Source organism: Paroedura picta, chromosome 3 (genome assembly GCF_049243985.1).
Source record: "Paroedura picta isolate Pp20150507F chromosome 3, Ppicta_v3.0, whole genome shotgun sequence".
Classification (NCBI taxonomy): domain Eukaryota; kingdom Metazoa; phylum Chordata; class Lepidosauria; order Squamata; family Gekkonidae; genus Paroedura; species Paroedura picta.
In genome coordinates, this window is record NC_135371.1 from 46,653,776 (window position 1) to 46,680,442 (window position 26,667).

The 26,667-nt window shown below is 40.6% G+C and overlaps 2 protein-coding genes across 6 annotated transcripts in view; one reads left to right on the top strand and one right to left on the bottom strand.

Annotated features, from left to right (window-relative positions):
- The window catches only part of CACNA2D3 (calcium voltage-gated channel auxiliary subunit alpha2delta 3), a 774,612-nt gene that overhangs the window by 719,464 nt on the left and 28,481 nt on the right, over window positions 1-26,667 (bottom strand). The gene's annotated exons all lie outside the window — the stretch shown is intronic.
- LOC143831932 (uncharacterized) lies at window positions 1,642-6,417 on the top strand. Of its 2 annotated transcripts, none has more exons than XR_013229019.1 (2): window positions 1,642-5,969; window positions 6,219-6,417. XR_013229019.1 is itself a non-coding variant. In XM_077325513.1 (2 exons), exon 2 carries the CDS (start codon window positions 3,648-3,650, stop codon window positions 5,598-5,600), a length of 1,953 nt encoding a protein of 650 aa, XP_077181628.1. In that variant the 5' UTR covers window positions 1,642-2,193; window positions 2,443-3,647; the 3' UTR covers window positions 5,601-6,417. The 2 variants fall into 2 exon arrangements, 1 of the variants encoding a protein (XP_077181628.1); XM_077325513.1 differs by having other exon boundaries at window positions 1,642-2,193; window positions 2,443-6,417.

Genomic DNA, 26,667 nt, shown 5'->3' on the forward strand with positions numbered 1-26,667 from the left:
AAGAAAGTTCCAAATTCGTGTTTAAGCCTTTAGGGCTCATAGTTTCCAGTGAGTAAATATAAAAACTTTCACGTTGTCTCAAGATCTTATTGATGTCCATCTTGTGGTGTCCAACAGTTGAGATTTGTTCAAGTCCAAAGAATAGTAAATCTTCTGGTTTGTGTCCTGAATAATGAAGCTGCTTTTCTTGAAAACAAGTACCCAAGGATCCCTCACATATATATTTTACCAAAAATACATAAACCTGACCGTCCACCCATAGGCAGACCAATTATTTCACAATGTGGATCCTTCTTGGAACCTTTAGCCAAATTTATAGATTTTCATTTTCAGAAGCTGCTTCCAACTCAAGACACATTGTTAAAAGACACTACCCACTTTATTAACCTCATAGAAAAATTAAGGGTACCAAAAGGAGCAGTATTAATGACTATGGATGTCACATCCTTATATACCAACATTCCATTGGAAGAGGCAAGATTAGTTATACAAAATTTGTTAGACAATAGACAATTATGTATCCCACCTACACACTTTTTGCTGGATTTATTGGATTTGATTTTTGAAAATAATTACTTTGAATTTGAAGACAATTTATACTTACAAACTCATGGAGTCTCTATGGGCTCCCCGATGGCCCCAACCATCGCAAACCTCTTTATGATTTACCTTGAAAACCAGTGGTTATACAACGATATTACTAATCCATTTAAGTCTGATATTAATTTTTATACCAGATTCCTGGATGATATTTTTCTTGTTTATTTAAATCCAGACTCCATAGAACAATTCATACAATGGGTTAATAGCCAGCATTCCACAATCAAATTTATAGGTCATTATGACATGGTGGAAGTACCATTTTTAGACACTTTGGTCACTTTAAAACCAGATGGTAGATTGACCACCACATCATACAAAAAACCAACAGATCGGAACACACTTCTTCATTTCAATAGCTTTCATCCTCCCCACCTCATAAGAAATTTACCCTATGGGCAATTTTTGAGACATAAACGCATTAACTATTACTCCTCTTCTTATGAAAATGCCAGTAAAGAATTAGGTAAAGCCCTTGAACATCGTGGCTACCCACCATCTATTATTAAGCAGGCTAAAACTAGGGTAGATGCCAAGGAGAGACATGATTTATTGCAGTACAATAAGAGAGTAAAAGATCAGAAATTGACCTGTGCTTTTGATTATTCATATTTTGCCACAAATATCAGAAAAATATTATTTAAACATTGGCATTTAATCAGGGACTTACCTGGATGTGAAAATGGGTTAAGATTAGCATGGAGGCGCAACCACACTATAGGTGAACTAATTAATAAAAAACAATTTAATACTGAAACATCAGCAAGTAACTTTCCTAAAGGCAATTACAAATGTGGTACATGTGGGGTTTGTAAGTATTTGTTACCTATCAAGGAATACAGGGCAACAGGTAATGGCTTCTATGTGAGGATCAATCGTTTTATTAACTGTTCAAGTAAAAACTTAGTATATTGTATTATATGTCCATGTGCGCAATTGTACATTGGTATTACCAGCCGTCCAATTAGGGTCCGGATCCAGGAACACCAGTCCAGACTTAGACACCGGATAACAGATGCTCCAATGGTGACTCACTTCATGGAAAAAGGACACAAACCAGAAGATTTACTATTCTTTGGACTTGAACAAATCTCAACTGTTGGACACCACAAGATGGACATCAATAAGATCTTGAGACAACGTGAAAGTTTTTATATTTACTCACTGGAAACTATGAGCCCTAAAGGCTTAAACACGAATTTGGAACTTTCTTGCTTCCTGTGAGGTAGCACCTGCAAACACAAGGACTGCAAAATGATGCTGTAATTTCTTAAACTTAAGCTAGGTATAAGATTAATAGCCTCTATAGGGGTACCTTGGAAGAAAGTTTATTATAATTTAAATCCTAACTGATAGGCTTCATAGCCAATTGGGAGAATTTAGAGCCCTTAAAATATATTTTTTACATATGTTTGGAACTCTTCGCTTTTAGATGAGACTGCAGCTTTAATTGGTATAGGTGTGGCATGGAGTAAGTTTCTCAGCTAGAGTATAATTACCAGAGGCAGTCTACAACCCAGTGGGATGAGTCTTTTGAACAGACCTCCCCAAACCAGAGAGCCAAAGGCCACATATATATAATATAATTTAAAGGTAAGACTTGGCCCTTTAGTATAATTTTGATAATTTTGATAATTTTTATAAGGTTTACGATAATAGCCAAAAGGCTGGCTTTTGATTTATATATATATTAAAGAAACAATGACTGTATATTTATAAAAATTATAGGAGGTATGTACTATTGTAGACTAGAATAATGACTTTGTTCAGTTAAATATGTTCTCTTCTGTTTTGTAAAAATGGTTGATAAGCCTGTATTAATTGTATGCTTTTGTATTTTAGAAGGACAACCACTGAGGAAAACAAAATTGAAAACGGTGTAATCTAGAGGCCGTTCTGGTTGTGCTTATACACATAAAAATATAAGAAAAAATATAAGAAGAGATAAGAAACGTTTATTTGTATTTATTGTTAAATTGTTGAATATAGCCCGGGATAGGTTCTTCTTCTTCTGTTACAATAATTCTGAACCGTCCCTTTCTTTTCGTGGTGTACTCTTATCTTGTGATGGCTACTTGGAAACAAGGCTTTGCCTTTAATAATGAGGATAGAGATAGAATTACTCAAAACTTACCTCCTTTAAATGTGAATAATGATGCCCCACCTGGGGATTGGGAACAATTAACATATTTGTCTAAACATAAATTGAAAACCCATTTACATGCTGTTTACTTAAATGAATATTTAAACAATGATAGAATTCCCAGGGGCCTTAGAATACAAAAATATCCTACATTATTCACAGACAATGATGACTTTAAACAAAAATGGGCTGCTATTCTTACCAAATGCTCATTTGATCTCATGTTGTTAATCATAGAGCAGAGTTCCAAACAATTAGAAACCATGGACACTGAGATCTCTCAGCTCAAAAATAATCTCAAATCTAAAGTGACTCAGGATATTTATGATAACAAATTAGAAGAATTGGACTCTAATATTAAGAAACTGACTGAAAGTATTAAAGAATTCAAGAATCGTAAGTTCAATCGTGATCAGAGAGACTATGCTTCAGATAATGTTTACCCATGGTTAACCTATAAACATCCTCGTTTTAAAACAAAAAATGTTACTTGGGATCCAGATACTTTTTCTGAATCGGAAATAGATACTGCAAGCTTTTCTAGTGAGGAACCACTACCTCCAAGAAGTGCTTTAAGACCCCAAAGACGCTTGCGTCAACCTAATAGATATCAATCGGATTTTCAGGGGAGCAGGAGAGGATCCCGCAAGAAATAGTCTTTAATTTATCCAATAAGACACTAACTGAAACACAAATCAAAGTTTTAAACAAAGGCCTCTCCTTTGTTCCTGTACCTAAATACAATGCCTTTCGCACCAGAGTAGACCTTTTTAAGCTCACACGTCTACTTAAATTGAAATATTATTTTCCACAGTCTACGGAGATTACACAGCCAGTTAGATTTAGAGCAAAATCAACATTTATACCCTTAATAGAGGTACCTGAAATAAGCACTTTTGAAAAAATGGTACTTAGGGATTTGGAGGTACTGAAATACAAGAGAAGAAATGCCCCTTTTAATCTTACCCAAGAGGAATTTAATACTTTGCAACAGTTACAATCTGATCCAGACATCACTATAAAACCAGCTGATAAAGGAGGAGGTATAGTAGTACTGAACACAGAGGATTATAGAAATGAAGTCCTCAGGCAACTAAATGACAGAAAATATTATAAACCTGTTAATTATAGTTGTATTAATGAGATCATAAGAGTAATCAGGATTGTAATACATGAGGGCTTGGGACTTGGATATATTAATAATAATGAAGCTGCTTTTCTTGAAAACAAGTACCCAAGGATCCCTCACATATATATTTTACCAAAAATACATAAACCTGACCGTCCACCCATAGGCAGACCAATTATTTCACAATGTGGATCCTTCTTGGAACCTTTAGCCAAATTTATAGATTTTCATTTTCAGAAGCTGCTTCCAACTCAAGACACATTGTTAAAAGACACTACCCACTTTATTAACCTCATAGAAAAATTAAGGGTACCAAAAGGAGCAGTATTAATGACTATGGATGTCACATCCTTATATACCAACATTCCATTGGAAGAGGCAAGATTAGTTATACAAAATTTGTTAGACAATAGACAATTATGTATCCCACCTACACACTTTTTGCTGGATTTATTGGATTTGATTTTTGAAAATAATTACTTTGAATTTGAAGACAATTTATACTTACAAACTCATGGAGTCTCTATGGGCTCCCCGATGGCCCCAACCATCGCAAACCTCTTTATGATTTACCTTGAAAACCAGTGGTTATACAACGATATTACTAATCCATTTAAGTCTGATATTAATTTTTATACCAGATTCCTGGATGATATTTTTCTTGTTTATTTAAATCCAGACTCCATAGAACAATTCATACAATGGGTTAATAGCCAGCATTCCACAATCAAATTTATAGGTCATTATGACATGGTGGAAGTACCATTTTTAGACACTTTGGTCACTTTAAAACCAGATGGTAGATTGACCACCACATCATACAAAAAACCAACAGATCGGAACACACTTCTTCATTTCAATAGCTTTCATCCTCCCCACCTCATAAGAAATTTACCCTATGGGCAATTTTTGAGACATAAACGCATTAACTATTACTCCTCTTCTTATGAAAATGCCAGTAAAGAATTAGGTAAAGCCCTTGAACATCGTGGCTACCCACCATCTATTATTAAGCAGGCTAAAACTAGGGTAGATGCCAAGGAGAGACATGATTTATTGCAGTACAATAAGAGAGTAAAAGATCAGAAATTGACCTGTGCTTTTGATTATTCATATTTTGCCACAAATATCAGAAAAATATTATTTAAACATTGGCATTTAATCAGGGACTTACCTGGATGTGAAAATGGGTTAAGATTAGCATGGAGGCGCAACCACACTATAGGTGAACTAATTAATAAAAAACAATTTAATACTGAAACATCAGCAAGTAACTTTCCTAAAGGCAATTACAAATGTGGTACATGTGGGGTTTGTAAGTATTTGTTACCTATCAAGGAATACAGGGCAACAGGTAATGGCTTCTATGTGAGGATCAATCGTTTTATTAACTGTTCAAGTAAAAACTTAGTATATTGTATTATATGTCCATGTGCGCAATTGTACATTGGTATTACCAGCCGTCCAATTAGGGTCCGGATCCAGGAACACCAGTCCAGACTTAGACACCGGATAACAGATGCTCCAATGGTGACTCACTTCATGGAAAAAGGACACAAACCAGAAGATTTACTATTCTTTGGACTTGAACAAATCTCAACTGTTGGACACCACAAGATGGACATCAATAAGATCTTGAGACAACGTGAAAGTTTTTATATTTACTCACTGGAAACTATGAGCCCTAAAGGCTTAAACACGAATTTGGAACTTTCTTGCTTCCTGTGAGGTAGCACCTGCAAACACAAGGACTGCAAAATGATGCTGTAATTTCTTAAACTTAAGCTAGGTATAAGATTAATAGCCTCTATAGGGGTACCTTGGAAGAAAGTTTATTATAATTTAAATCCTAACTGATAGGCTTCATAGCCAATTGGGAGAATTTAGAGCCCTTAAAATATATTTTTTACATATGTTTGGAACTCTTCGCTTTTAGATGAGACTGCAGCTTTAATTGGTATAGGTGTGGCATGGAGTAAGTTTCTCAGCTAGAGTATAATTACCAGAGGCAGTCTACAACCCAGTGGGATGAGTCTTTTGAACAGACCTCCCCAAACCAGAGAGCCAAAGGCCACATATATATAATATAATTTAAAGGTAAGACTTGGCCCTTTAGTATAATTTTGATAATTTTGATAATTTTTATAAGGTTTACGATAATAGCCAAAAGGCTGGCTTTTGATTTATATATATATTAAAGAAACAATGACTGTATATTTATAAAAATTATAGGAGGTATGTACTATTGTAGACTAGAATAATGACTTTGTTCAGTTAAATATGTTCTCTTCTGTTTTGTAAAAATGGTTGATAAGCCTGTATTAATTGTATGCTTTTGTATTTTAGAAGGACAACCACTGAGGAAAACAAAATTGAAAACGGTGTAATCTAGAGGCCGTTCTGGTTGTGCTTATACACATAAAAATATAAGAAAAAATATAAGAAGAGATAAGAAACGTTTATTTGTATTTATTGTTAAATTGTTGAATATAGCCCGGGATAGGTTCTTCTTCTTCTGTTACAATAATTCTGAACCGTCCCTTTCTTTTCGTGGTGAACACAACTGAAGACAGCAACAGAATACAGGATGATCTTGATAGACTCAAGAAGTGGGCTAAACTGAATAAAATGAAGTTCAATAGGGACAAATGTAAAGTTCTGCATTTAGGTAGGAAAAACCAAATACACCAATATGAGATGGGGGAGACTTGTCTTGGCAGTAGCATGTGCAAAAAGGATCTAGGAGTCTTAGTAGACCATATATTGAACATGAGTCAGCAGTGTGACTCAGTGGCTAAAAAGGCAAATGGGATTTGGGGCTGCATCAAACGGAGTATCATGTCCAGATCACGGGAGGTGATGCTACCGCTGTACTCTGCTCTGGTTCACTTGGAGTATTGTGTTCAGTTTTGGGCACCCCAATTGAAGAGGGATGTTGACAAACTGGAACGTGTCCAGAGGAGGGCAACAAAGATGGTGAGGGTTTTGGAGACCAAGACATATGAAGAAAGGTTGGGGGAACTTGGTCTGTTTAGCCTAGACAGGAGACGACTGAGAGGGGATCTGATAACCATCTTCAAGTATTTAAAAGGGTGCCATATGGAGGATGGAGCAGAATTGTTCTCTCTTGCCCCAGAGGAACAGACCAGAACGAATGGGATGAAATTAATTCAAAAGAAATTACATCTAAACATCCGGAAGAAGTTCCTGACAGTTAGAGCGGTTTCTCAGTGGTACAGACTCCCTCTGGAGGTGGTGAGTTCTCCATCTTTGGAAATTTTTAAACAGAGGCTAGATAGCCATCTGACGGAGAGACTGATTCTGTGAAGGCAAAGGGGTGGCAGGTTACAGTGGATGAGCGATAGGGACGTGAGGGTCCTGCATAGTGCAGGGGGTTGGACTAGATGACCCATGAGATCCCTTCGAACTCTATGATTCTATGGGTCTATGATTCTATAAGTAGATTTTGTTCCTCAATATGTTTAATAATTCTTTTGTTAATATTAGTTTCTGTAACCTAGAACAGATGTTAGGCTAACTGGCCTTTAATTTCTTGGCTTCCCCCCCCCCCCTTGACTTCTTTTTAAAAACTGGAGTGACATTTACTATTTTATAATCATCTCCCATAGAGGCTGATTTAACAACAGGCAACATATACCTGTAGGACAAATAACAGTTTCACATTTATTTAAAAACCCTCAAGTGTATGCCATCTGGACTTATAAACTTATCAGTTTTCATTTTGTCTGGTAGTCCTAGAATACGGGCAGCCAAACTGTGGCTCTCCAGATGGACATGCTGGCAGGGGCTCATAGGAATTGTAGTCCATGGACATCCGAAAAGCCACCATTTAGCCATCCCATCCTAGAACTTTTCATCATCTAAATTTGACTCCATTCTTCAGACACCCTTCTTAAAAACAGGAGCTCCAGAGTAGCTAGGTACCCCTGATTTTCCACAGTAAAAACAGATGTAGAGAATTAATTCAGTTTCACTGAACAGTTCTTTTATTCCTTTGTCATCTCAAGGCCCAACTGCCTTTCTAGCCAGTTTCCTGCTCTCAATATAGTTGAAGAAATTTGTTTTTTTCCCATTTCAATGCTTTTGACCATCTGCTTCTCAAACTCACTTTTTGCTAACCTTACTGAAAACTTACATTTGTTTTGCCATAACCTGTACTCCTTTCTGTACACCTCAACAGGGGACACCTTCCACTTTTTAAATGAAACCGTTTTGCCTTTTATGGCTTACTTGACTTGATGACAATATGAGTCACTAACCACACAGGGCATCTTGGTGGTACTTTTTCTTGACCTGAGTTATGCATTCTATCTGGGCTTCAATTAGTATAGTTTTAAATTGTTTCCAGACATCCTGGAGAGATGTGACTCTTCTACCTCACCCTTTTCAGTTCCATCCGACTAGTTCCCTCATTTTAGCAATGTTCCCTCTTGAAATCAGAAGATATTGCTTTGGACTTTGGGGGCAACTTTCCATTGACATAAATGCTGAGCTTCATGGCACTGTGGCCACTATTCCCAGTTACTGTAACATTTCATACTCGGTCTCAACCCCCATTCAGAACCAATCCAGAACTGCTAAACCTGTGGATCAACTGTGATCGACTGCTCCAATACACAGTCAATTTAGATGTCTAGAAAATTTATTTCTGTGGTATGACTCAAGCCCATATTTGCTCAATCATTTTGCCCTTTGGTCAGCTGCCTTATTTACCTCTCCAATTCAAGATCAGCCTCCTGGTTTTACATTAGGATGTGTGTTGTGTGTGTGTGTGTGTGTGTGTGTGTGTGTGTGTGTGTGTGTGTACAGGCATGTGTGCTTGCATGTGTGCTATACCCTATGTATATTTTCAACATGAAAATAGACCCCTTCAGTCAAAGAACCAGGTAGTTGTTCAAATCAGTAACTGAAACTCAGTGATCATCACAGATACTTTTTGGCCCACAAATGAATTGCCACATCACAAAGCTACAATGTCTAAGTGTCAGAATTCCTCACTGGCAAAATTCCCTGTTGGGACCTAGGCTTGTTGCCATGGTTCCTTGACCCATAGTTTCCAGGCCTCCTGATATCAGAACAGATTGTTGCACTGCCCCACCAGAGAATTAATACTGCCTGCGGATTATTGCATTGTTACATTTTTTTCACTTGACACACTCACACCTCTTGGATTAAATACTACTTGGGACTTGTCTTGCTTTATTGACAATGTGGACTGCACCTCTCATTTAGGCGATGACTAAGCACAATGCTTTTGGGGACCCATTTGAAAAAACAATAAGGGATCCTCAAGATGAAAAGTTGAACCTATGGTCTATTGATATTATAGAGCTGGTTCTTATATGTCACTTTTCTCTACCAGAAGGAGTCTCAAAATGGCTAACAATTGCTTTCCCTTTCCTCTCCCCACAACAGACACCCTGTGAGGTAGGTGAGACTGAGAGAGCTCTGATATTACTGCTTGGTCAGAACAGCTTTGTCAGTGCCGTGGCAAACCCACAGCTCGCTGCATGTGGAGGATGAGCAGGGTATCAAACCTGGTTCGACAGATTAGAAATCTGCACTCCTAACCATTACACCAAGCTAGCTCTCTCATAATTATAAGGTACGAGAGGGCAAGCACGCTGTTGGTGATACAATGGGCGCTAGCGTAGTGCGTGCATGTGGGGGGGGGTTGGCAGGTGGAAGTGCGAGAGACTGTGGCTCCTTCCCCTCTTCCTTCCTCCCCACGTTCCCTGGCGGGGCACTAACAGCAGAGGTTGTTGATGAAATCAGAGTTGCTGGCCACACCCTGACTGGCTCTATTCCAGCTCAGACACCCCAGACACACTTCACCCCCTGCGCTGTTTCACAAATATTAAGAGGACCAATGGATAAGGATATAATTATAATGATATATTTTGAATGTCTTATTGATTATATTTGTACACACATGGAAAGTTGCTTTGTTAACTTATGGTATAATTTATATATTTTTATTTTACAGCAAGTATTTGAGATTACCAAGTTTCAGAGATGCATGTTACTGCTACTGCTACTATGAATACAATATGTAAAAGGTGGGATTCTTTGGTGTTATGTAATAATTGTAGTTTTAAGATTAAAATATTGAATAGATTAAGATTAAGATTAAGATTAAAATATTGTATTTACACATAAAACCAAGTTGCTGACAAATATTATGTCTGTTGAAAATGGGAGGGTATTCTGATCCCATTTTGGTTTAGCTCTATAAAATAACTGACACTTGAAAGATTGGATAATAAAACAGTTTATTGATTAGCCTTCTTGTCGGTCCTATTCTACATTTTGTGACTCCTAATCTCACTGGCAATCCATCATTTCTTCCTCTTTGACTCCTCCTTTCTTCAGATTCATACTTCATCACATCCGTGGTCTTGTTTGCTGGCATCAGCCTTGCCCTCATGCCTATAGTTATGTTGTCTCCCCAGTCTTAATGCAACCACAGCTTTGTAGTGGCTCTCCTATGCCTGGATACCCCCCTCTAACCCCCCCCCCAGGAGGTGTATCCATCTGTATGAGCAAGGGAACAGGGAGAGTTATCAATCACCAATTGGATTGGCTTTTTGGATTGTGTTGTTATTTTAAGGGGTTTTCTTAGAGGGTTTAATGTGGTTTTTACTTGGATTGTTAGCCGCCACAAGCCAGTCACAAGAGTGGCAGGATAGAAGTGGAAGGAAGGAAGGAAGGAAGGAAGGAAGGAAGGAAGGAAGGAAGGAAGGAAGGAAGGAAGGAAGGAAGGAAGGAAGGAAGGAAGGAAGGAAGGAAGGAAGGAAGTTGGATACGTTGTTAGGGTCCAGAGACTCATGTTTCTTGTTCTTTCATCAATTAACCAGTGAACCTGTTCATTTGGAGCTGTACCTCCTTCATCTGGAGCTGTGCTAACCAGGAAACTTCGCAAACATTGAGAGATAGTGGTGCAATCCCTGAATTGTCTGACCAAACTTCAGGAAGGTCCCCAACACAAATAAACAATAGTTTCTTAAACAAAATCCCTTCACATTCAAGAGCCAGACATTTTCTTCCTTGAACTATCACTCTTAAATACAAATTAGATGCTTTACTAGTTGAGCTGTAGTAAAAGCATATAATTTGCAATTAACACTGAGGTGTTAGCAGTCAGAACCCTACATGCTCTGAGGGGAAGTTTGCCTACAAGTACCCTTCATCAGTCTCTCCAGCATCTCACTATTGTATTGTTTTGTAATCACATCCCTGTGCTGGAAATGTACAACAAAAACAAAAACCGCTGACCAGCAGTGTCTGCATTCATGCCGAAGAGAAGAAATGTACTCTCCAACCAGATAGATACAAATGGGTAGCCATGTTGGTCTGAAGTAGCACAATAAAGTCAGAGTCCAGTAGCACCTTTAAGACCAACAATTCAGGGTGTGAGCTTTGAAGTGCAAGCACTCTTCATCAGTGCTACTGAACTCTGATTTTATTCTCCAACCAGATGTAGTTCTTTCCAGAAGCTGTCTGGAAAAGTGACTTTCCTATGGAGCCTCAAGGGTTCTTTACCACTGGCTTTTATCCCCCCTCTATAAAAAAAGCAATGCCCATCTGCAGGTAAATGACATATCTAAGGATGTTACTAATCTTATCACCCTTTAAGTCATGCTTTTCCAGCCAGGGTTTCATGAAACTCTGGGGTTTCTTGATGGTCCTGGAAGGGTTTCCTGAATGTGTGGGAGTTAATTATTTTTATACATTTTTAAAATGTGTTAAACATTTATCAGGTGATATGACCATATATGGTCATGTCAATCCCCCTCCCCAAATGGGCAATGATGGGCCTGGAGGGGATGGGGAGGGGAGGGGACCCAGGTGGGCATATATACAGCTATGATTCCCAACCACATTCTACAGGATTGCACCACTTCTGGTGTTTTTCGAAGCCTCAAGAATGTTTCAGGGGTTTCTCAATGGTAAAAAAGTTGAGAAAGGCTGCCTTCCTGCTGCATCTACAGAATTTTACTAGCCCTGATTAACATTCCTACCACACCTATACCATTTCCTATCCTCTAATCCCAGGGCTGCCAAGACACTATTTGCATTTTGTCTTATTCAGGTAATATAACAACATCATTCTTTCCTTTCCAAGGAAACTCCTCAAGGCTTCACCCAGGACTATCACAGGTAATATCTCTGTCCCAGGGAGCCTCTAGGCCAGTGGTTCTCAACCTTCCTAATGCCATGACCCTTTAATACAGTTCCTCATGTTGTGGTGACTCCCAACCATAAAACTATGCAAGGGTTCTTTCACAGAATTTAAACCGAAACTGACCAATGGTGTGAAGATCCATTGTTCATGATTGTATATAGATTGTTTTTTTCCCCCAGGATTTCTCAGTTCAGTTATTTATTATTATTAATTAGTTCTGCCTCTAATCCCACAGTGCCAATCTTTCTCTTTTCTGCTGCTCCAGACAGACAAACACTCTATCTCGATCTACCCCACAAGGCTGTTGGGTGGATGGTGACCCCCCCTAGCCAAGCTGCTTGCCCTGCCGCAACCCCTGTGAAAGGGTCATTCGACCCCCAAAGGGGTCCCGACCCCCAGGTTGAGAACCACTGCTCTAGGACGTCATCTCACACCAGACAAGAATATCACCTGACATCTAAGTTTCGGTCTAACACACACTCTCATCAAATACAATGTTTTCAGGGTCAAAGTACCCAACCTTAGCCTCAGGATATAAATCTGACTATTTAAGGCACATGCCACAGTCCCTCTTTCTGTGTTTGTGTCCTCTGACATTCTATGTGTGGGTCCATTTTTCACCAAGTGCACGTGGATATCTCATATACACTGTCTGCTCTTGTGGGTTCTTCATTTCTTCCAGTCATGCTGGCCATTTCTCTATGGTCTTCTGTTCATCTATAGCTATAGTTTCCTTATTCCCTTATACTCCCCTATCACATCATCTTGTCTGTTTTTCCTCTTGCATGACTGTTTAGTTTAATTTGTGTGCCATTGTTCTTGTTTTAGTCTTAGTTTGTTTTTCAATAAAAATCATTTTCATTTTATTTTAAAGTGATCTCTGTGCGAGCTTCTTAGGGAAGAACCCTGGGTAAATACAGGTTGTTGTGCAAGCCTAAATCCCTCAAATCGAAATTCTAATTTGGGTAAGAGAGTCTTTGGAGAAAAATGGATTTGTCCTTGCTATAAGCCTAGAATCAAGAACACATAGAAAATACTGTCCCTTTCCTTAAGAAGCCAAAACTGATTTCAGTTGGACCAGATTGTCTGGTCAGATATTTGCAGGGGTTGCACAATACTGTTTTCCCCAAAGCTCATGAGCTTCCTTGGGCTTGCCTAACATATCCCAGAGAAGCCTCAAAATCACTTTGTGCAATTTTGCACAGCTCTGAGTGAGCTGTGATTAGTGTCTCTTAGTGCCCTGGACAACAAAATATGTGAAATTCTGATGCACAGTTGAAATAGGCATGACAACATTCAGTCAAGAACACAAGCCAGCAGAGAACTGTCAGGAAAAGATTTCCTTCTCTACTTGAGAATTCTTCAAAGAAAATCATGAACATCAAGTTTTTTCTAACTTGAGTTCAGGAAAATGTGCCTATCGTTTTTTGTTTTGCCACTCATGTATTTTGGGTGATGGCCATTGTGCTAAACACAGAAACTACACCTGTGTTCAGAGAATAAGAAATGTAAGGAAAGTGAAAGGAAACCATTCTGTGAAGTTAAGATAAGAGCAGGGAGAGGCATCTGCTATGCTCCTGAAAATTTGATGAATTACACACGATCAAAGTGTTCAAGGTGCCTAGGATCCTATAACTGATGACAGTTCCAACCTGGCCTTCAAAGCCTGCCCTGGCATTTGAAATTGTCCACCTGTGTACCAAATGGAACACTAACTGTCAGTTAGCAGCACTAGGAACAAAACATGGGGATGGGTGGAGCAGGAGTTTGTCTGTCCAAGCTAGATGCACACAGAGAAAATAAAATGTTGTGACATCAGCAGAGAGCTTTTTGAAAGTCTGCCAAAAAAGCCTAGATCTGGGATACTAGAGAAGGCAAAGTCACAGATGGCACACTCTGCTTCAGGCTTCGCTAGGAAGAGGCTAGTGCTGACCAAACAGATAGGAAAACAGTGAAATTATTAAAGGTTTATGTTTAAGCCATTCTTTGGCTCGGAGGGGTGCCATTCTGCTCAGGATTGCACTCTAAATGCCTCATTCTACCCATTGTTACTTAGGATCCAATCCAATTGATTTCAGTACCACATTTCAAGTAAGTATGTTTAGAGTGACACAGTTATTTTTGTGCAAATTACAGACTATGTGTAACAAGTTCAAGGCATGTTCCAGCCACTTATAAATCCTAATGATTTCCAAAGATACATTTGCTGCTCTCTCTCTCTCTCTCCCTCCCTCTCTCTAACTGCACTCAGTCTAGTAAGTGCTTAAAATTGGCTGGAAGATGCCCTGAACACACCTGTCTTTCAGCCTTTTCTCTAGGAAAAGAGTCTCACAAGAGAAACTCTCCACTAAATAACAAGAGTGCAGGGAAGTCATTATCTAACCATTACAGCTAATCAAAAGATGGCAAACCCAATGATAAAAAAGAATAACGATAACAAACAGCAGAGGCCAAGAATTTAATCATGAGTTTCCAAAAAGATGGGGACTGCATGGTCTTCAAAAGTAAAAAGTGTCTTGTGAAGCTTAGCCAACAACTAGTGCACAAATTGTAATAACAATGCTGAAAACGCCTCAGGATATTTTCTCTTACATAAAGGGGGGGAATTATTTATTAATTATAGCAAAACTAATAGGCTTCCCATTCTAGGCTTCAGGCTGTGTTATCACATAAAATCATCACATAGAAAATTACCAACCCAGAAAATCAATTATTTTCTCAGACCCTTCAAAATACTGCCCCTTAAGTCTTCACCATTCTGTAATGAATTTAGATGTTTAAAAAACACCCAGAGTTTCACTGAAAAGGGTATAACAAGGTCTACAGTTCTTCATGTCAACATCAAGCCAACATGTGGAGAAGGGTGGTATAAAATTCAAATCAAACAATACATTTGCTAATCAAAACCCTTCTATCAAATAACTCACATGCCTATGTTCTTTGTCCATCCTAAAAAAATAGATTTACATCTCCTTTTTAGACTTAGTATGAGGGGTTGCCATGAAAATCCCTGCAGAAGCAAGGGACAGGAGATTAAAAAGTTGCACTTGGCATGAGGAGGAGAGATGGGAGGAAAAGTAGCAGCCAAGGAGGGAGAGGAAAACAGGAGGGCACAGAAGAAGTAAGGAAGAAGCTTCCCTTCATGGTACATGTAGCCAACAACAAACCTTTGGATTGGTCTGGTCAGGGACGTAGATTTAAACAATAGAAGCTGGATTATTATTTATGATCAAGGAGGGTATTTAAAATATAAGACTAAATTCACCTAAATTCACCACCCTAGGTTCTTTAGTAGAAGGACGTATGTTTGAGTTCTCACAAATTCTTTTGACCAGCTCAGTTCAGAACTCAGAAGTAAATACCGCTAAATCCAATGTGTCATACTTCTCAGTAAGTAAATGAGGATTGCAGCTGGGTGCTTTATTCAAGAATCCAAATGGTATTTTTCATATCACATGGTCAATTCTCCAGCCCACATGCCAATTATGCAACATTTTATACCCATCTAATTATGGTCATAGCCGCCATTCCAGATTTGTGTCATTGCCAGTCACTAGACATTAACTAATGAACCCCCCCAAAAAAATTCTCCTGTTATTTAAGATCATTACTACAACTAATATAAACTGAAAAATTCACAATATGTAATACTGAAAAAATTCAAATTTGGCCTGATGCCTACCTTGGGATTTAAGAAGGTCAGAGGAACGGAGGAGAATAAACAGTGAGTTAGCAGATAATAAGTGACTGGCATGTTTACCACTCAGGAAAAAAATATGCACAAATCTTGCCAGTGAAAACTAGAAAAGTGTTTGGTACGTGATTTGTCCAGGCAGACCTATCAGTTTCTTGGTTCACTGGCTTGTTGGGGAAGCCTTTGATATCAGAAGTGCTGGTTTTTGTTAACGTCCTTCTCTGTTCTATCTGAGGCTATGCCTACTGGGCATAAGAGCCACAATGGCGCACAGGCTGGTAGCACTTTAGAATGGTGGTGGGAAATGACAAATGCCATCCTTGCCCCTGCCCGTCAGGAACAGTCAGACACAAGACAAACATCTTGTTTATACATATGGGCAAACAGTCAAGCAGTGCTGCAGACTGGAGGAGGAAAGGAAATGCTACATCTACACTCCTGGATACCAGGCAGCGTGGGCCATCTCACCTTAATGCAAGGCAGACAGAATAGGAACAAACTGGAAGAGATGCAAGAGATCCAAAATGAAGATGAATCTGAAACCTCTCAATATCTTTAATGTCCTATAAAAGCTTCCATGGGAAAAGTGATTTGAAGATAATATAACCCTTTTCAGACATTACACCAACATCTATTGGGAACCCAGCAAATGCACGTAATAAGAGCAAAAACTACCCACAAAGATCCCAATAAGTGCAGTCACAATTTTGTCCAAACCAAGGTGATACAAAAAATTTGCAAAACCTGTAATCCATTTGCACACACCAAAGCTACATGTACATGGCAAGCAAAGTACAAGCAAAGTACACACATCACCCCTGTTCAGACAACATAGTGAATGTGTATATATTGGGAGAATCTATGCATGGTTGCCAGGATCCCAGTAAGTCAAGATACAACATCTGAAAAGAACTCAAGTGCTATTCCCATATTGTTTCCCAGATATAAACACCTGTTCCTATGTGTACTCGAAAGAAAAAAACACAATTTTCCATACCCAAACCCACAGAGCACATGTTCCCAATCCTGTTCCTCCCTGAAGGATAGATTAAAATGGGTAGCCGTGTTGGTCTGAAGTAGCACAATAAAATCAGAGTCCAGTAGCACCTTTAAGCCCAACAAAGATTTATTCAAAGCTTGAGCTTTGAAGTGCAAGCACTCTTCCTCAGACCTTGCTTGCACTCGAAAGTTCATGCCTTGAATAAATCTTTGTTGGTCTTAAAGGTGCTACTGGACTCTGATTTTACTGTCTCTCCCTGAGTCATTTCACCATGTTCTCTATGGCCTTCAGCATCCCCCCCCCCCCCCCCGCTCAGCCCTCTGCCCTGTCAGAGCCTGGCCAGGACAAAAAATGCTTCAAGTGACAGAGAGCAGTGACACTAGAGAGAAGGCTTTAGCTTCGATTGTCCATTTCACCAATTTTTGTTGTAAATAGACCACCAACATCCAGGGGCTTTCCGCACCGGGATCCTTGTAGCAAATTGTTTGCTGAACGAAAAATCGCCATTTAAAATAGTGGAATTCGTCATTATGCATTATGCCTTTGTAGTGGAATCCAGTTGCGTTTTGTATAGTTTCCCACAGGCTTCCGGTCTCGGCAAAAATCGCTAGAAAGTAAGCGCTATTGCCGAGCTCGTCCCGCCCCTGGCCGTCAAGCAGCCAATGGGCAGCCGTTAGCATGCTCCCAAACAGCCCCTTTCCCTTTAAGAAAGTTTAAAAAAAACCACACACACACCCGTTGCAACGAATCTGTGTTGATTCGTTGCAACGGAGAGACCCATCCAGCTTGCAGGTGTGTTTGAGCTGCCGTTTCATCATTGCCACGCTCCTCCCGAGTGAAACCCCCCCCCCCCACGGGCGCGATTTTCGGCCGAAAACAGTGTGAAAAATAAAGGGAAAATACATCAGCAAATGGGCTTCTCTGTTGTTTGTGCTTAGTGACTAAACAGCTCTGGGGAGGGACTGAAGCCGGGGAAGCCTCTAAACGGAGGCTCGCCGGTGCGTTGATCCCCGCTCGCTCGAAGAAAAAAAAAAGGCGATCGCTTCGCCGGAAGATCAGAGGAGAGAGCCAGGGGGAGGGACTTTGTAGAAACCACAACAATGGTAACGCACAGAACTTTCCCGCTAGTGTTGCAGATTGGTTGCAGGAGTGTAGCGCTTTCCGGAGGGTGAATCCACTTTTGGGGATTTCCCTGAAAGCGCTACAACGAAGTGCTTTTTGCGGATTGGTTTCAGGTGTGTGGCAGATTGTCAACGACGTTGTGCATAATGGCAAATCAGTAGCGTTTTCAATTGGCAACCATTGTGCGATTTTGAAGGAGTGCGGAAAGCCCCCCACTTTACATGTAAATGGGTGAATGTGCTGCAGATTTTAACTTTAAATCACTGTGTAGGATATTTTGACATAGCAGGCTTGGTAGTTTGCTTTTGAGTTTTTTGTGTTTTTCCACTATTCCAGACAACATAAAGTTTTTAGCCTTTATGGGTAAGTTATGAATTAATGATTTTATATCCAACATAAATCCAAGATCAAAGGGAACAAAATTTGCAGCCATTTTTGGAGGGGGGATGCCCCGAGGGATCTAACCATGCATGAATCAGAATGTTTAGGAAAGACATTAGTTGGCCTATGCAGTAGTGTCTATAAAAGCCAGTCACAATCTGTAACCTCCAAATCCCTAGGACAGGGAATTCAGAAAAATCTGGTTCCATTTTTTGTGGGCAAACCTTTCAGTACAAACCTCTCAGTACAACTTCCCCCTGGCACTCCAAATCCTATTAAGTAAGATAGGTTAGATTTCCACCCAATGTACTGAGAATCTATTTAATGTTTTGTTTACTCAGATATAGAGGGATCCAATTATTTGTTTAGAACAAGTTTTAGTAAATACATTGGCCACTAATTGGCTGGGAAATCCTGAGTTTAAGTTTGAATGCACAAATAAAAAGCCCTCAATTACTGATTATGCATGGCAGTGGCCATACCAGGCTGCTGTTGGAGCGTTGCGGTAGAGCAGCATGCTCCACTGTTTACGGGGAACGCAGTAAAGCGGCACAAGTTGGTGCACCGCTTCCTGCATCCCCACGGAGGACAGATTTTGGTGACGGACCAGCTCCATGCCAGACTGCTTCCCCCCCAGGGAACACCACTGCAGAGGAACAGTTCTGCTGTGGGGGGCAGCTGTGGGTTCATGTTATAGGAAGGCAGGATTGTGTGAGACTGCAATCCCACCTTCCTGCAAAATAGTGCACAAAGCCCCAGTTGATCCAATGGTGCTGTGCAACACCGCAGAGCTCAGTGGGGCATATTTGGTGTCATTACCTGCCCCCCTCCCACCCACTGTAGCACAGGGAGGAGTGTGCACTTCCACGTGCATGGGCTTACCCTGGACGAGCCTCTGATGGTGGCCGCAGGAAAAAAGGGAAAGCTTTTCTGAAAAATCAGTGTTCCCTTGCCACAGGCCATCAGAGGTCCTACAACAGGTTGGGGCTGGGTTGGCAACAATGCCATGCATTCACAGGGATTAGCCCTGCTGCCATGCCAGCCTTACCTCTCCATGCATAATTAGTCAAACTCTGGCATAGAGACTGAGGGCTCTGTCCTGCAAAGATCAGATGCTGTATGGGAACATTCAGATATCAAGCACACTGTAATTTGGTGGTTAATGCATGAATGCTGCCCAGCTCCATTCTTTGGTTTCCAAGCATCTGTCTTAGTCAGCCTTCAAAGCAAGAATTTTACCTGCCAGTAAAACAGCAACATTTTCTTTAATTTGTATGAAATGTGGTGAGGGGGGTCCCTAGAGTGAGGCGAGGAGTACAGTCTGTAAATATTTCATCCCAACTGGGTGTGCAACATTACTGCCAGAATCATTTTCCCTTGTAACTAATGTAAATGAATTATAAATTTAAGAAAACCACCTACTCCAAAAAAGCCATCAATCCTTACCATCCAAAATTAAAATTATAGATAAATCACTCCATTTAGAATTGTTGTAAATGTACTTACCTGGCAGGCATTCTTTCTACGAATACTTTTTAAATTTTCTGTTCAGCAGTGCATCAGCAATTCAGATACTTAGCAATCTTTACAATGTTAAAGGACAGACTAATGGGATTATTTCCCAATGTTTTCTTTGATTCAGTCAGCATTCATATGTTTTCATAGTTTTATATGTCTATCATTAACTGTACAGGGGGAAAAATAAAAACGACGAAGATAGGGAAAAGTGGAAAATAAGTAGTGAGAATATGGGGAAGAATGCCTCTTCTCACAACACTTCGCTTCCAAACCCCTGAGTTTTAAAGGGTGAGTCTTTTCACCCAAACAACCCTGCTATGTCAGCCATTATTCTTTGCTTTTTACCGGTTCATCTGCTTGCTTTAAGCTTCCCCAGTATGTCTGCCTTCTTTATTTGTGTGATAATGTGCTAAAATAAATGCTAGTTAGAGGGAGACTAGAATATGCATTGTTTAGTTATTTATACACACCACTCCTGACAGAATTACACAATGAGCTTCAATCCCAGTCCACTTTAAAACAACAAGAATGAAAACAAATCATCATAATAAATACTAATAAAGTGGTAAAGCAGCTGAAACCAAACAAAACAACCACCAAAAATATACATTGACAACACTTATCAGAATAATAACTGGTGTTTTCAGCTCCAGGTGGTGAAATCCCTAAAAATTTGGGAAATGGGGTCCATGACAGGATTCAGGGATGAACATGCCTTCTGCAGGGGATAATGACATAGAATCCTCCCTCCAAAGCAGACATTTTCTCCAGGGGCACTGACCTCCGCCCCCTTGAGATCTGTAGTTCTGGGAGATTTCTACCCGGCAGCCTTAATTCTAATAAGTAATAAAAACTGCAAAAAGATACACATGTAGAGCAAGAGTCAAATATGCCAGGCCAACAGTTCAAGAAAGCAGGTCAATATTAAGAACTTCCTCATGTTTCTAAAATTTGACTCGCTTCTCACCAATTGACTGGAAAATAAGGCCAACACAGCACAAAACTGGAGATCAGCTGAGGTTTCCATCAGAGATGGTTTGTAATGTTCTCAACACCCAACTGATATAAGAAAGTTTATTTTCAAATGAAAGAAAGTATATAGGTCTCTCATTTTGCCTCTTCATCTGTTGAAAACTTGATAAAATTCCTTATTTTTAAGGAGTTGTTTATTACAGAGACTCCCTTATCACAAGGCATTAATGCCTGCCAAAGTTTGCACGGCAGGGAAATGAAACTAAATACAGAAGAGCTAGGGGCTTTCCGCACAAGGACCAATTTTGCTGAATGTTTTCAGTATGCAGAAACGCTATATTTAATAGTGAAATTTCGTCATTCCGCATACCTTCAATTCTAGTGAAATATTGAAGTCCCAGTAGCGGTCTATTCATTCCCCACAGGTTTCCAGTCTCGCTGGAATCGCAACAAAGGAAGCAATATTTTTCCACACTTCTTCCTGCCTCTGGCCGTCATTCCAACAGAACAGGCAATGAACTGTTGTGTTCATGCTCACGAAAAGCCCCTTTCCCTTAATAAACTGCTTTTTAAAAACACAAGCACACCAGTCACAACGAATATTTGTTCATTCATTGTCTCAGAAAGACCTTTTTTGCTGGCATAGGAGCTGGTGCTTAATTGCTTACACACTCTTCAAGTAACCCCCCCCAGGGGCGCGATTTGTGGCCGAAATTATGGCCAGTGTCGAACAGGGGGCTGTATTGTGCTTGGGAACTTTAAATACACTTGTAGTACGGAGCTTTGTTTTACTGTTAAGCACTTCTGTGGAGGGACTTTAGCCGGAGAAGCCTCGCTCGTTCGTTGCTTTCGCCAGTCTAAGGGGAAAAAATGGCGACTGCATCTTCGGAAGCTCAGAGGCGAGAGCGAGGGAGGGACATTCTTTCTACCGCTACATTGAGAATGCACATGTCTTTTTCGGATGTGTTGCAGGTTGTTCTCAAGAGTCCAGCGGTTTTTTTAGAGGGAATCCGCTTTTCTGGATTTCCCAAAAAGCGCTACAACGAAGCGATTTTTGCGGGAGTGTTGCAGGAGTGTTGCAGATTGTGTACGACGTCATGCGGAATGTTGAATTAATAGCATTTACCAAAGGTAAGACTTCTGCTACATTTAAGTCGTGCAGAATGGCCCCTATTGTAGCATGCAGATACATTTAAAAACTAAATCTCATAGGCTAAAGACGCACATCAACAAGAGGTTAAGTCATTTTTACTGGACTAAAGGAAAGGAACAATAATTAACATGAGTAATGGAAGAATTGCCATTTTTGAGCTTCTTTGGAAATTCAGAAGCTGGAAATTAAACATAACTGATTCATACTGAAATGAATGAAGGGGGAAAGTGGACGTTATTGTGGTGTTTATCCAGCACGTCTAAAGCTACTATTCTTATTTCGTTGCTAAGTTGATTAAATAATGAAACTAAGCAGAGGTCCTCTGAATCTGTCATCTCGATGATGAAAATGTAAGATCAATCACAGGTTGTGCATTTGAGCTGTAAAAAATTACATTTTAATTTGATGTGCATCAGTCAAAGAGATCTATAATTATTCTAAGTATTTCAGCCACAGTACAGTCTTTTCTCTTTTTTACAAATGCTCCATTGTCCAATATTTCTCATTTTTTTTGAAGTTTCACTATCCCACTAAAAAGAACCATCTCATCCCTGCATATTTCTTGTCTATATAAAACAAAATCTATTGATTGCATATCTGTACCATTCATAATGTTGATAGTTATCAGGGTGCTGAACAGATGAATGCTCAACATCTCTAAATGGGGGCTGCAATTTTTCACACTCTCTGTGAAAGCATAGCTCCTCTGCCCATTAATGTATTCCAAACAATTTTCATTTGAATGCTAAATAACTAGCTGCCAATTCAGCAGCATTTACCTCCCTCAGTCTGGGCCAAATATTCCACCTTATGGTAAGTATCAGCAGCCATAGTATTCCCTTCAGGCCAGAATTATAGGATTATTTTTTATTTCCACAGCCAGCAGTTATTTTATATAATATCTGAATAACTAAATAGAGCTTTCTATATCCATAAATTATTCTATTTGATTATTTTATCAATTTCCAAAACACTTTTTTGAGACATAACACATGGGGGGGGTGCTTAAAATTTTTTAGATTTGGCTTAATTGATTTATATTTACAAGGCCAGGAATCAGTGGTGGTTGGTAAGGTAGGGTGGTGTAAGCAGTGCCGGGCAGTGGAGGAGGAATCAAACCCTTGCTTGGCTGCTGTCACTTGGCAATGGTGGTAATAAGGGCCATTTGGGACATACTGTGCTCAACTGCAAGGAAGGAAACAGAGTCCCTCAATCACCACTTAGTGGCATGCCTTGCTTACTGCTCTGGATCTCCACTGGCTATGGCATCACATCTCTTCTGATAAAAACAGATGTGATAAAAGGTAGCTCTACAATTGCTGAAAATGTTATGACTACCTGGGATCTCAACCTTACTTACACCTTGTGATCTCTTCTCCCTGCAGCATGCCCTAAGCATGCTACTGGGACCTATGTTGTGTTAAGCCTACTTAATCTCTCTGTGCTCTGCCTTGGTTTTACTCCATTCACAGTAACCTGGTCTGTGTGTCCCCCCCCCCCCGAATTATGTGTTTGCCCAGCCTTTTGTTTTATACTTGCAAATGTGTATGCCCCCTTTAGATATATACCCCCCCTTTTGCCCTTTCTTCCCTCTGGCTCCTTAACTGTAACACCTAGTGGCCACACATTATTAGCAGTGCTGATGCAATAATGACAAATGCTATTTTGATTAGTTTTAAATGGTTTTAGTGTTTTAGCAGTAACTGACTGACTAGACTATATTAGTCTATTGAATTTTATGTGTAAAGTGACCTGAGACTGTTTTACTGAGAAGGATGGTATATAAATCCACAAACAGGCAGACAGATAAATTAGTTACATGAGTCCTGAGTACAGCCATATCGTTTCATAAGTACATGAAAAATCACCCTAAGTAGAACTGAAGAAATACGGACCCTCTAAGTGCCGAAGTAAAAGATAAGTTTCTAGTGTTTGATTCATATGAGTTTATTGAGTTCATAACAAAAACATACAATTATATTCAACTGTATTTATTAAAACACTTATTTTAGAACTATAAAGATCACAGTGCAAAAATAAAGCCAAAGTGATATTTTCAAACTGCATGAGTTAAAAATATACACGGTAGGAGACTGCCGTTCTTTTTGAAATATGAATTATCTGGAACAACCAAATTATAAGTCTTGCATTCACAGAAGGCCACATTGTGGAAACCCTGGTTTTCCTATTGGTAAGAAGCCCCTTGTATCAATTACATTACTGACCTCTGTGGGATTAATGGTGCGAGAAAGTGATCATTAGTGCATATCAGAGATCCCATTTTGGCACATGGTATTTTTAATTCCCGTCTTTCATGTTGTGCTGAAATGTGTTGCTTGGCTGAACAATGAAGAGGCTGCATTGAAATCTACAGCTGCTGTTGTATAATAGCATAGCAGCAGTGCCCAAGAACTGATCATTCAATTTTTGGTTTCCTAGGAAGATTACAACTACTTCCCACAGATCCAGATCTTACTCTCAAGGTACATATATTCTGTCATCTCTGTAATGGTTTATTATACCATATTTATCCTGTTAGATTAATCCAGCAAAGTGGCCAAAGATATGAAGGAGGGGGGAATCAGAAAGCCCTGAGGAGGTTGGGAACTGTGTCAAAATACCTCACTGTCTTTTATGTCATACGGCCAAAGAGGTCATAAAAATGATTCTTTGTTTCTATTGTCATGATTTAAAAGACAGCAGGGTCACTTAGCCTCTATGGAGGGTGCGTAGCCTATGGAGGGTGGGTAGCCATGTAGCAGCAGAACAAAGTTCAAGTCCAGTTGCACACAAAAGCTTATCTGAAACCATGTGTCTAAATAAAAGGGGTAAGAGGTCCTGGGAGGAGTTGGTGGTAAGGGTTATGAGCCAATCAGGTCCATCATTGGCACCTATATCCTTCTGATTGGCCATCCACCCACTTGCTGCCCAATCAAATTAGATCTCCCACCCCTGTCTTCACACAACTTTGCCACCTCTTCAGAGTCTCTAGCCCCTCAGACATTTCTCCCGAGGTGAGTGAGCTGCCAGGGGTGCATTGGGGCTCTTCGGCTTTGCCTTCCTGAGGCAATGGCTCCTGACTAAAGAGCTTAGGGAAGCCAACCCGTGTCTTCTCTGAGGGGGAGCGCCACCCCACCACCATCCAAACTGCCGCCTTTCCCCTCTTACGAACCCTAGGGCACACAAGCCACTAGGCCATTCCTCCCATCTGCCTGACATGGAGGCTGCCAGTATGTACCTCCACGCCGCTTCCCGCCAACTCTGAGGCATGCCCACAGGCCGAGAAAAGCCCAACAGCCCCAGCCCAGACCACAAACAAGAGTGAAATGCCAGGGAGAGGGGAGGGCCCCTAGAATAACAGCTCCAGACTAAAGAGATCAGTTCCCCCAGAGAAAACAGATGTTTTAAAGGGGAACTCTCTGGTACTATAATTGGGGATGCCAGCCTGCTGCTTACCTAGCCCTCCTCAGCACAGTCCTGGCTGAGCGGCACGCAGCTTGAAAGCGTTTTGTACCTGTGGGCTGGGCTGCCCTTGGTGTTTGTTACATTGCTCGTGACTGATGGGGCTCACAGACAGATGGGGGAGGCTAGGATTTCCATTCCATGCTGCCCAGAGGATCTCTGGAGACCCAGTCCTTCCTGTAGGTCATTCTGCCAAATTTCCTTCCATTACAGAGGAAAGAGAAGAGCGCTTCCTATCCTTGCCTTGGGATCTTGCTGGCATCATGTGGGGAATGACCCATGTTTTAGTGGTAAATGAGGTTGAAGTCTGTCCCATGATTATTTTTGGGTGCATCTTTGTCACAGTGCCCCCTTAGTTGTTCTAGGGCAGGGGTGGCCCAACCGTGGCTCTCCAGATGTCCGTGGACTACAATTCCCATGAGCCCTTGCCAGCCCTGCCAAGAGTTAAGGAACAGTAGCCTCTAAACTGGAGAGCTCTCTTGGCCCCACCTCCCTCACAGGGTGTCTGTTATGGGGAGAGAAAGGCCTTTCCCCCCTCCATGCAACCCCCTCCCAGAAACCAACCCGCATTCCATTTGCATCTCCACCCCAAACCTTCCCCAACCAAGTTCACCTGAATGCAGCTAACACAGCCAGGCCCTGGGCCCCTTTCTCCAACAAAATGCTGCCATGGTCTCCAAAACAGGCACCTTGGCAGCCACACGCTGCCTTGCCCTCCCTTCCCTGCCATCCCCCTCTCTGCAAAAGCCTTCCCCACCACCCTTTGCCACCCAGCCCCCTCGAAGCCAGGAACCATTCCCAGCCAATCTTCCCTACTACACTTCCTTCACACCTGTGTCACCACTACCACACCCCCACTTGCCACCATACCACCACAACCCCCCCACACAAAACATCCCTTCATGCCCATGCCCTTGCATGCAACTCACCCCTTCCTCTTCCCACCCCCAAGCTCTAGTGCCCATTATATTCCTGGATTAAATGGACTTTACCCGTAGTACCTTGAATGAAACTTTATTTGTCTTAAAGGTATCACTGGACTCAAACTTTGTTTAGTTTCTATGGGACAATGAAACCTCGCCAAAGAATAGTGATGTTGCACATGAAGAGCTCTTTACTGTGGGCACTGTTGTCATTTAGGGGTGTGCTAGTGCTGGCATACATGCAAGAACAATGAGTTAGAGAAGAGCAGTGACAATCTCTGTCCTCTCCCACATACAATGGACTTCCATGAATTACCGAATTTGTCTCATAAGCCACGCTCATAAGACTTTTCATCCATATATG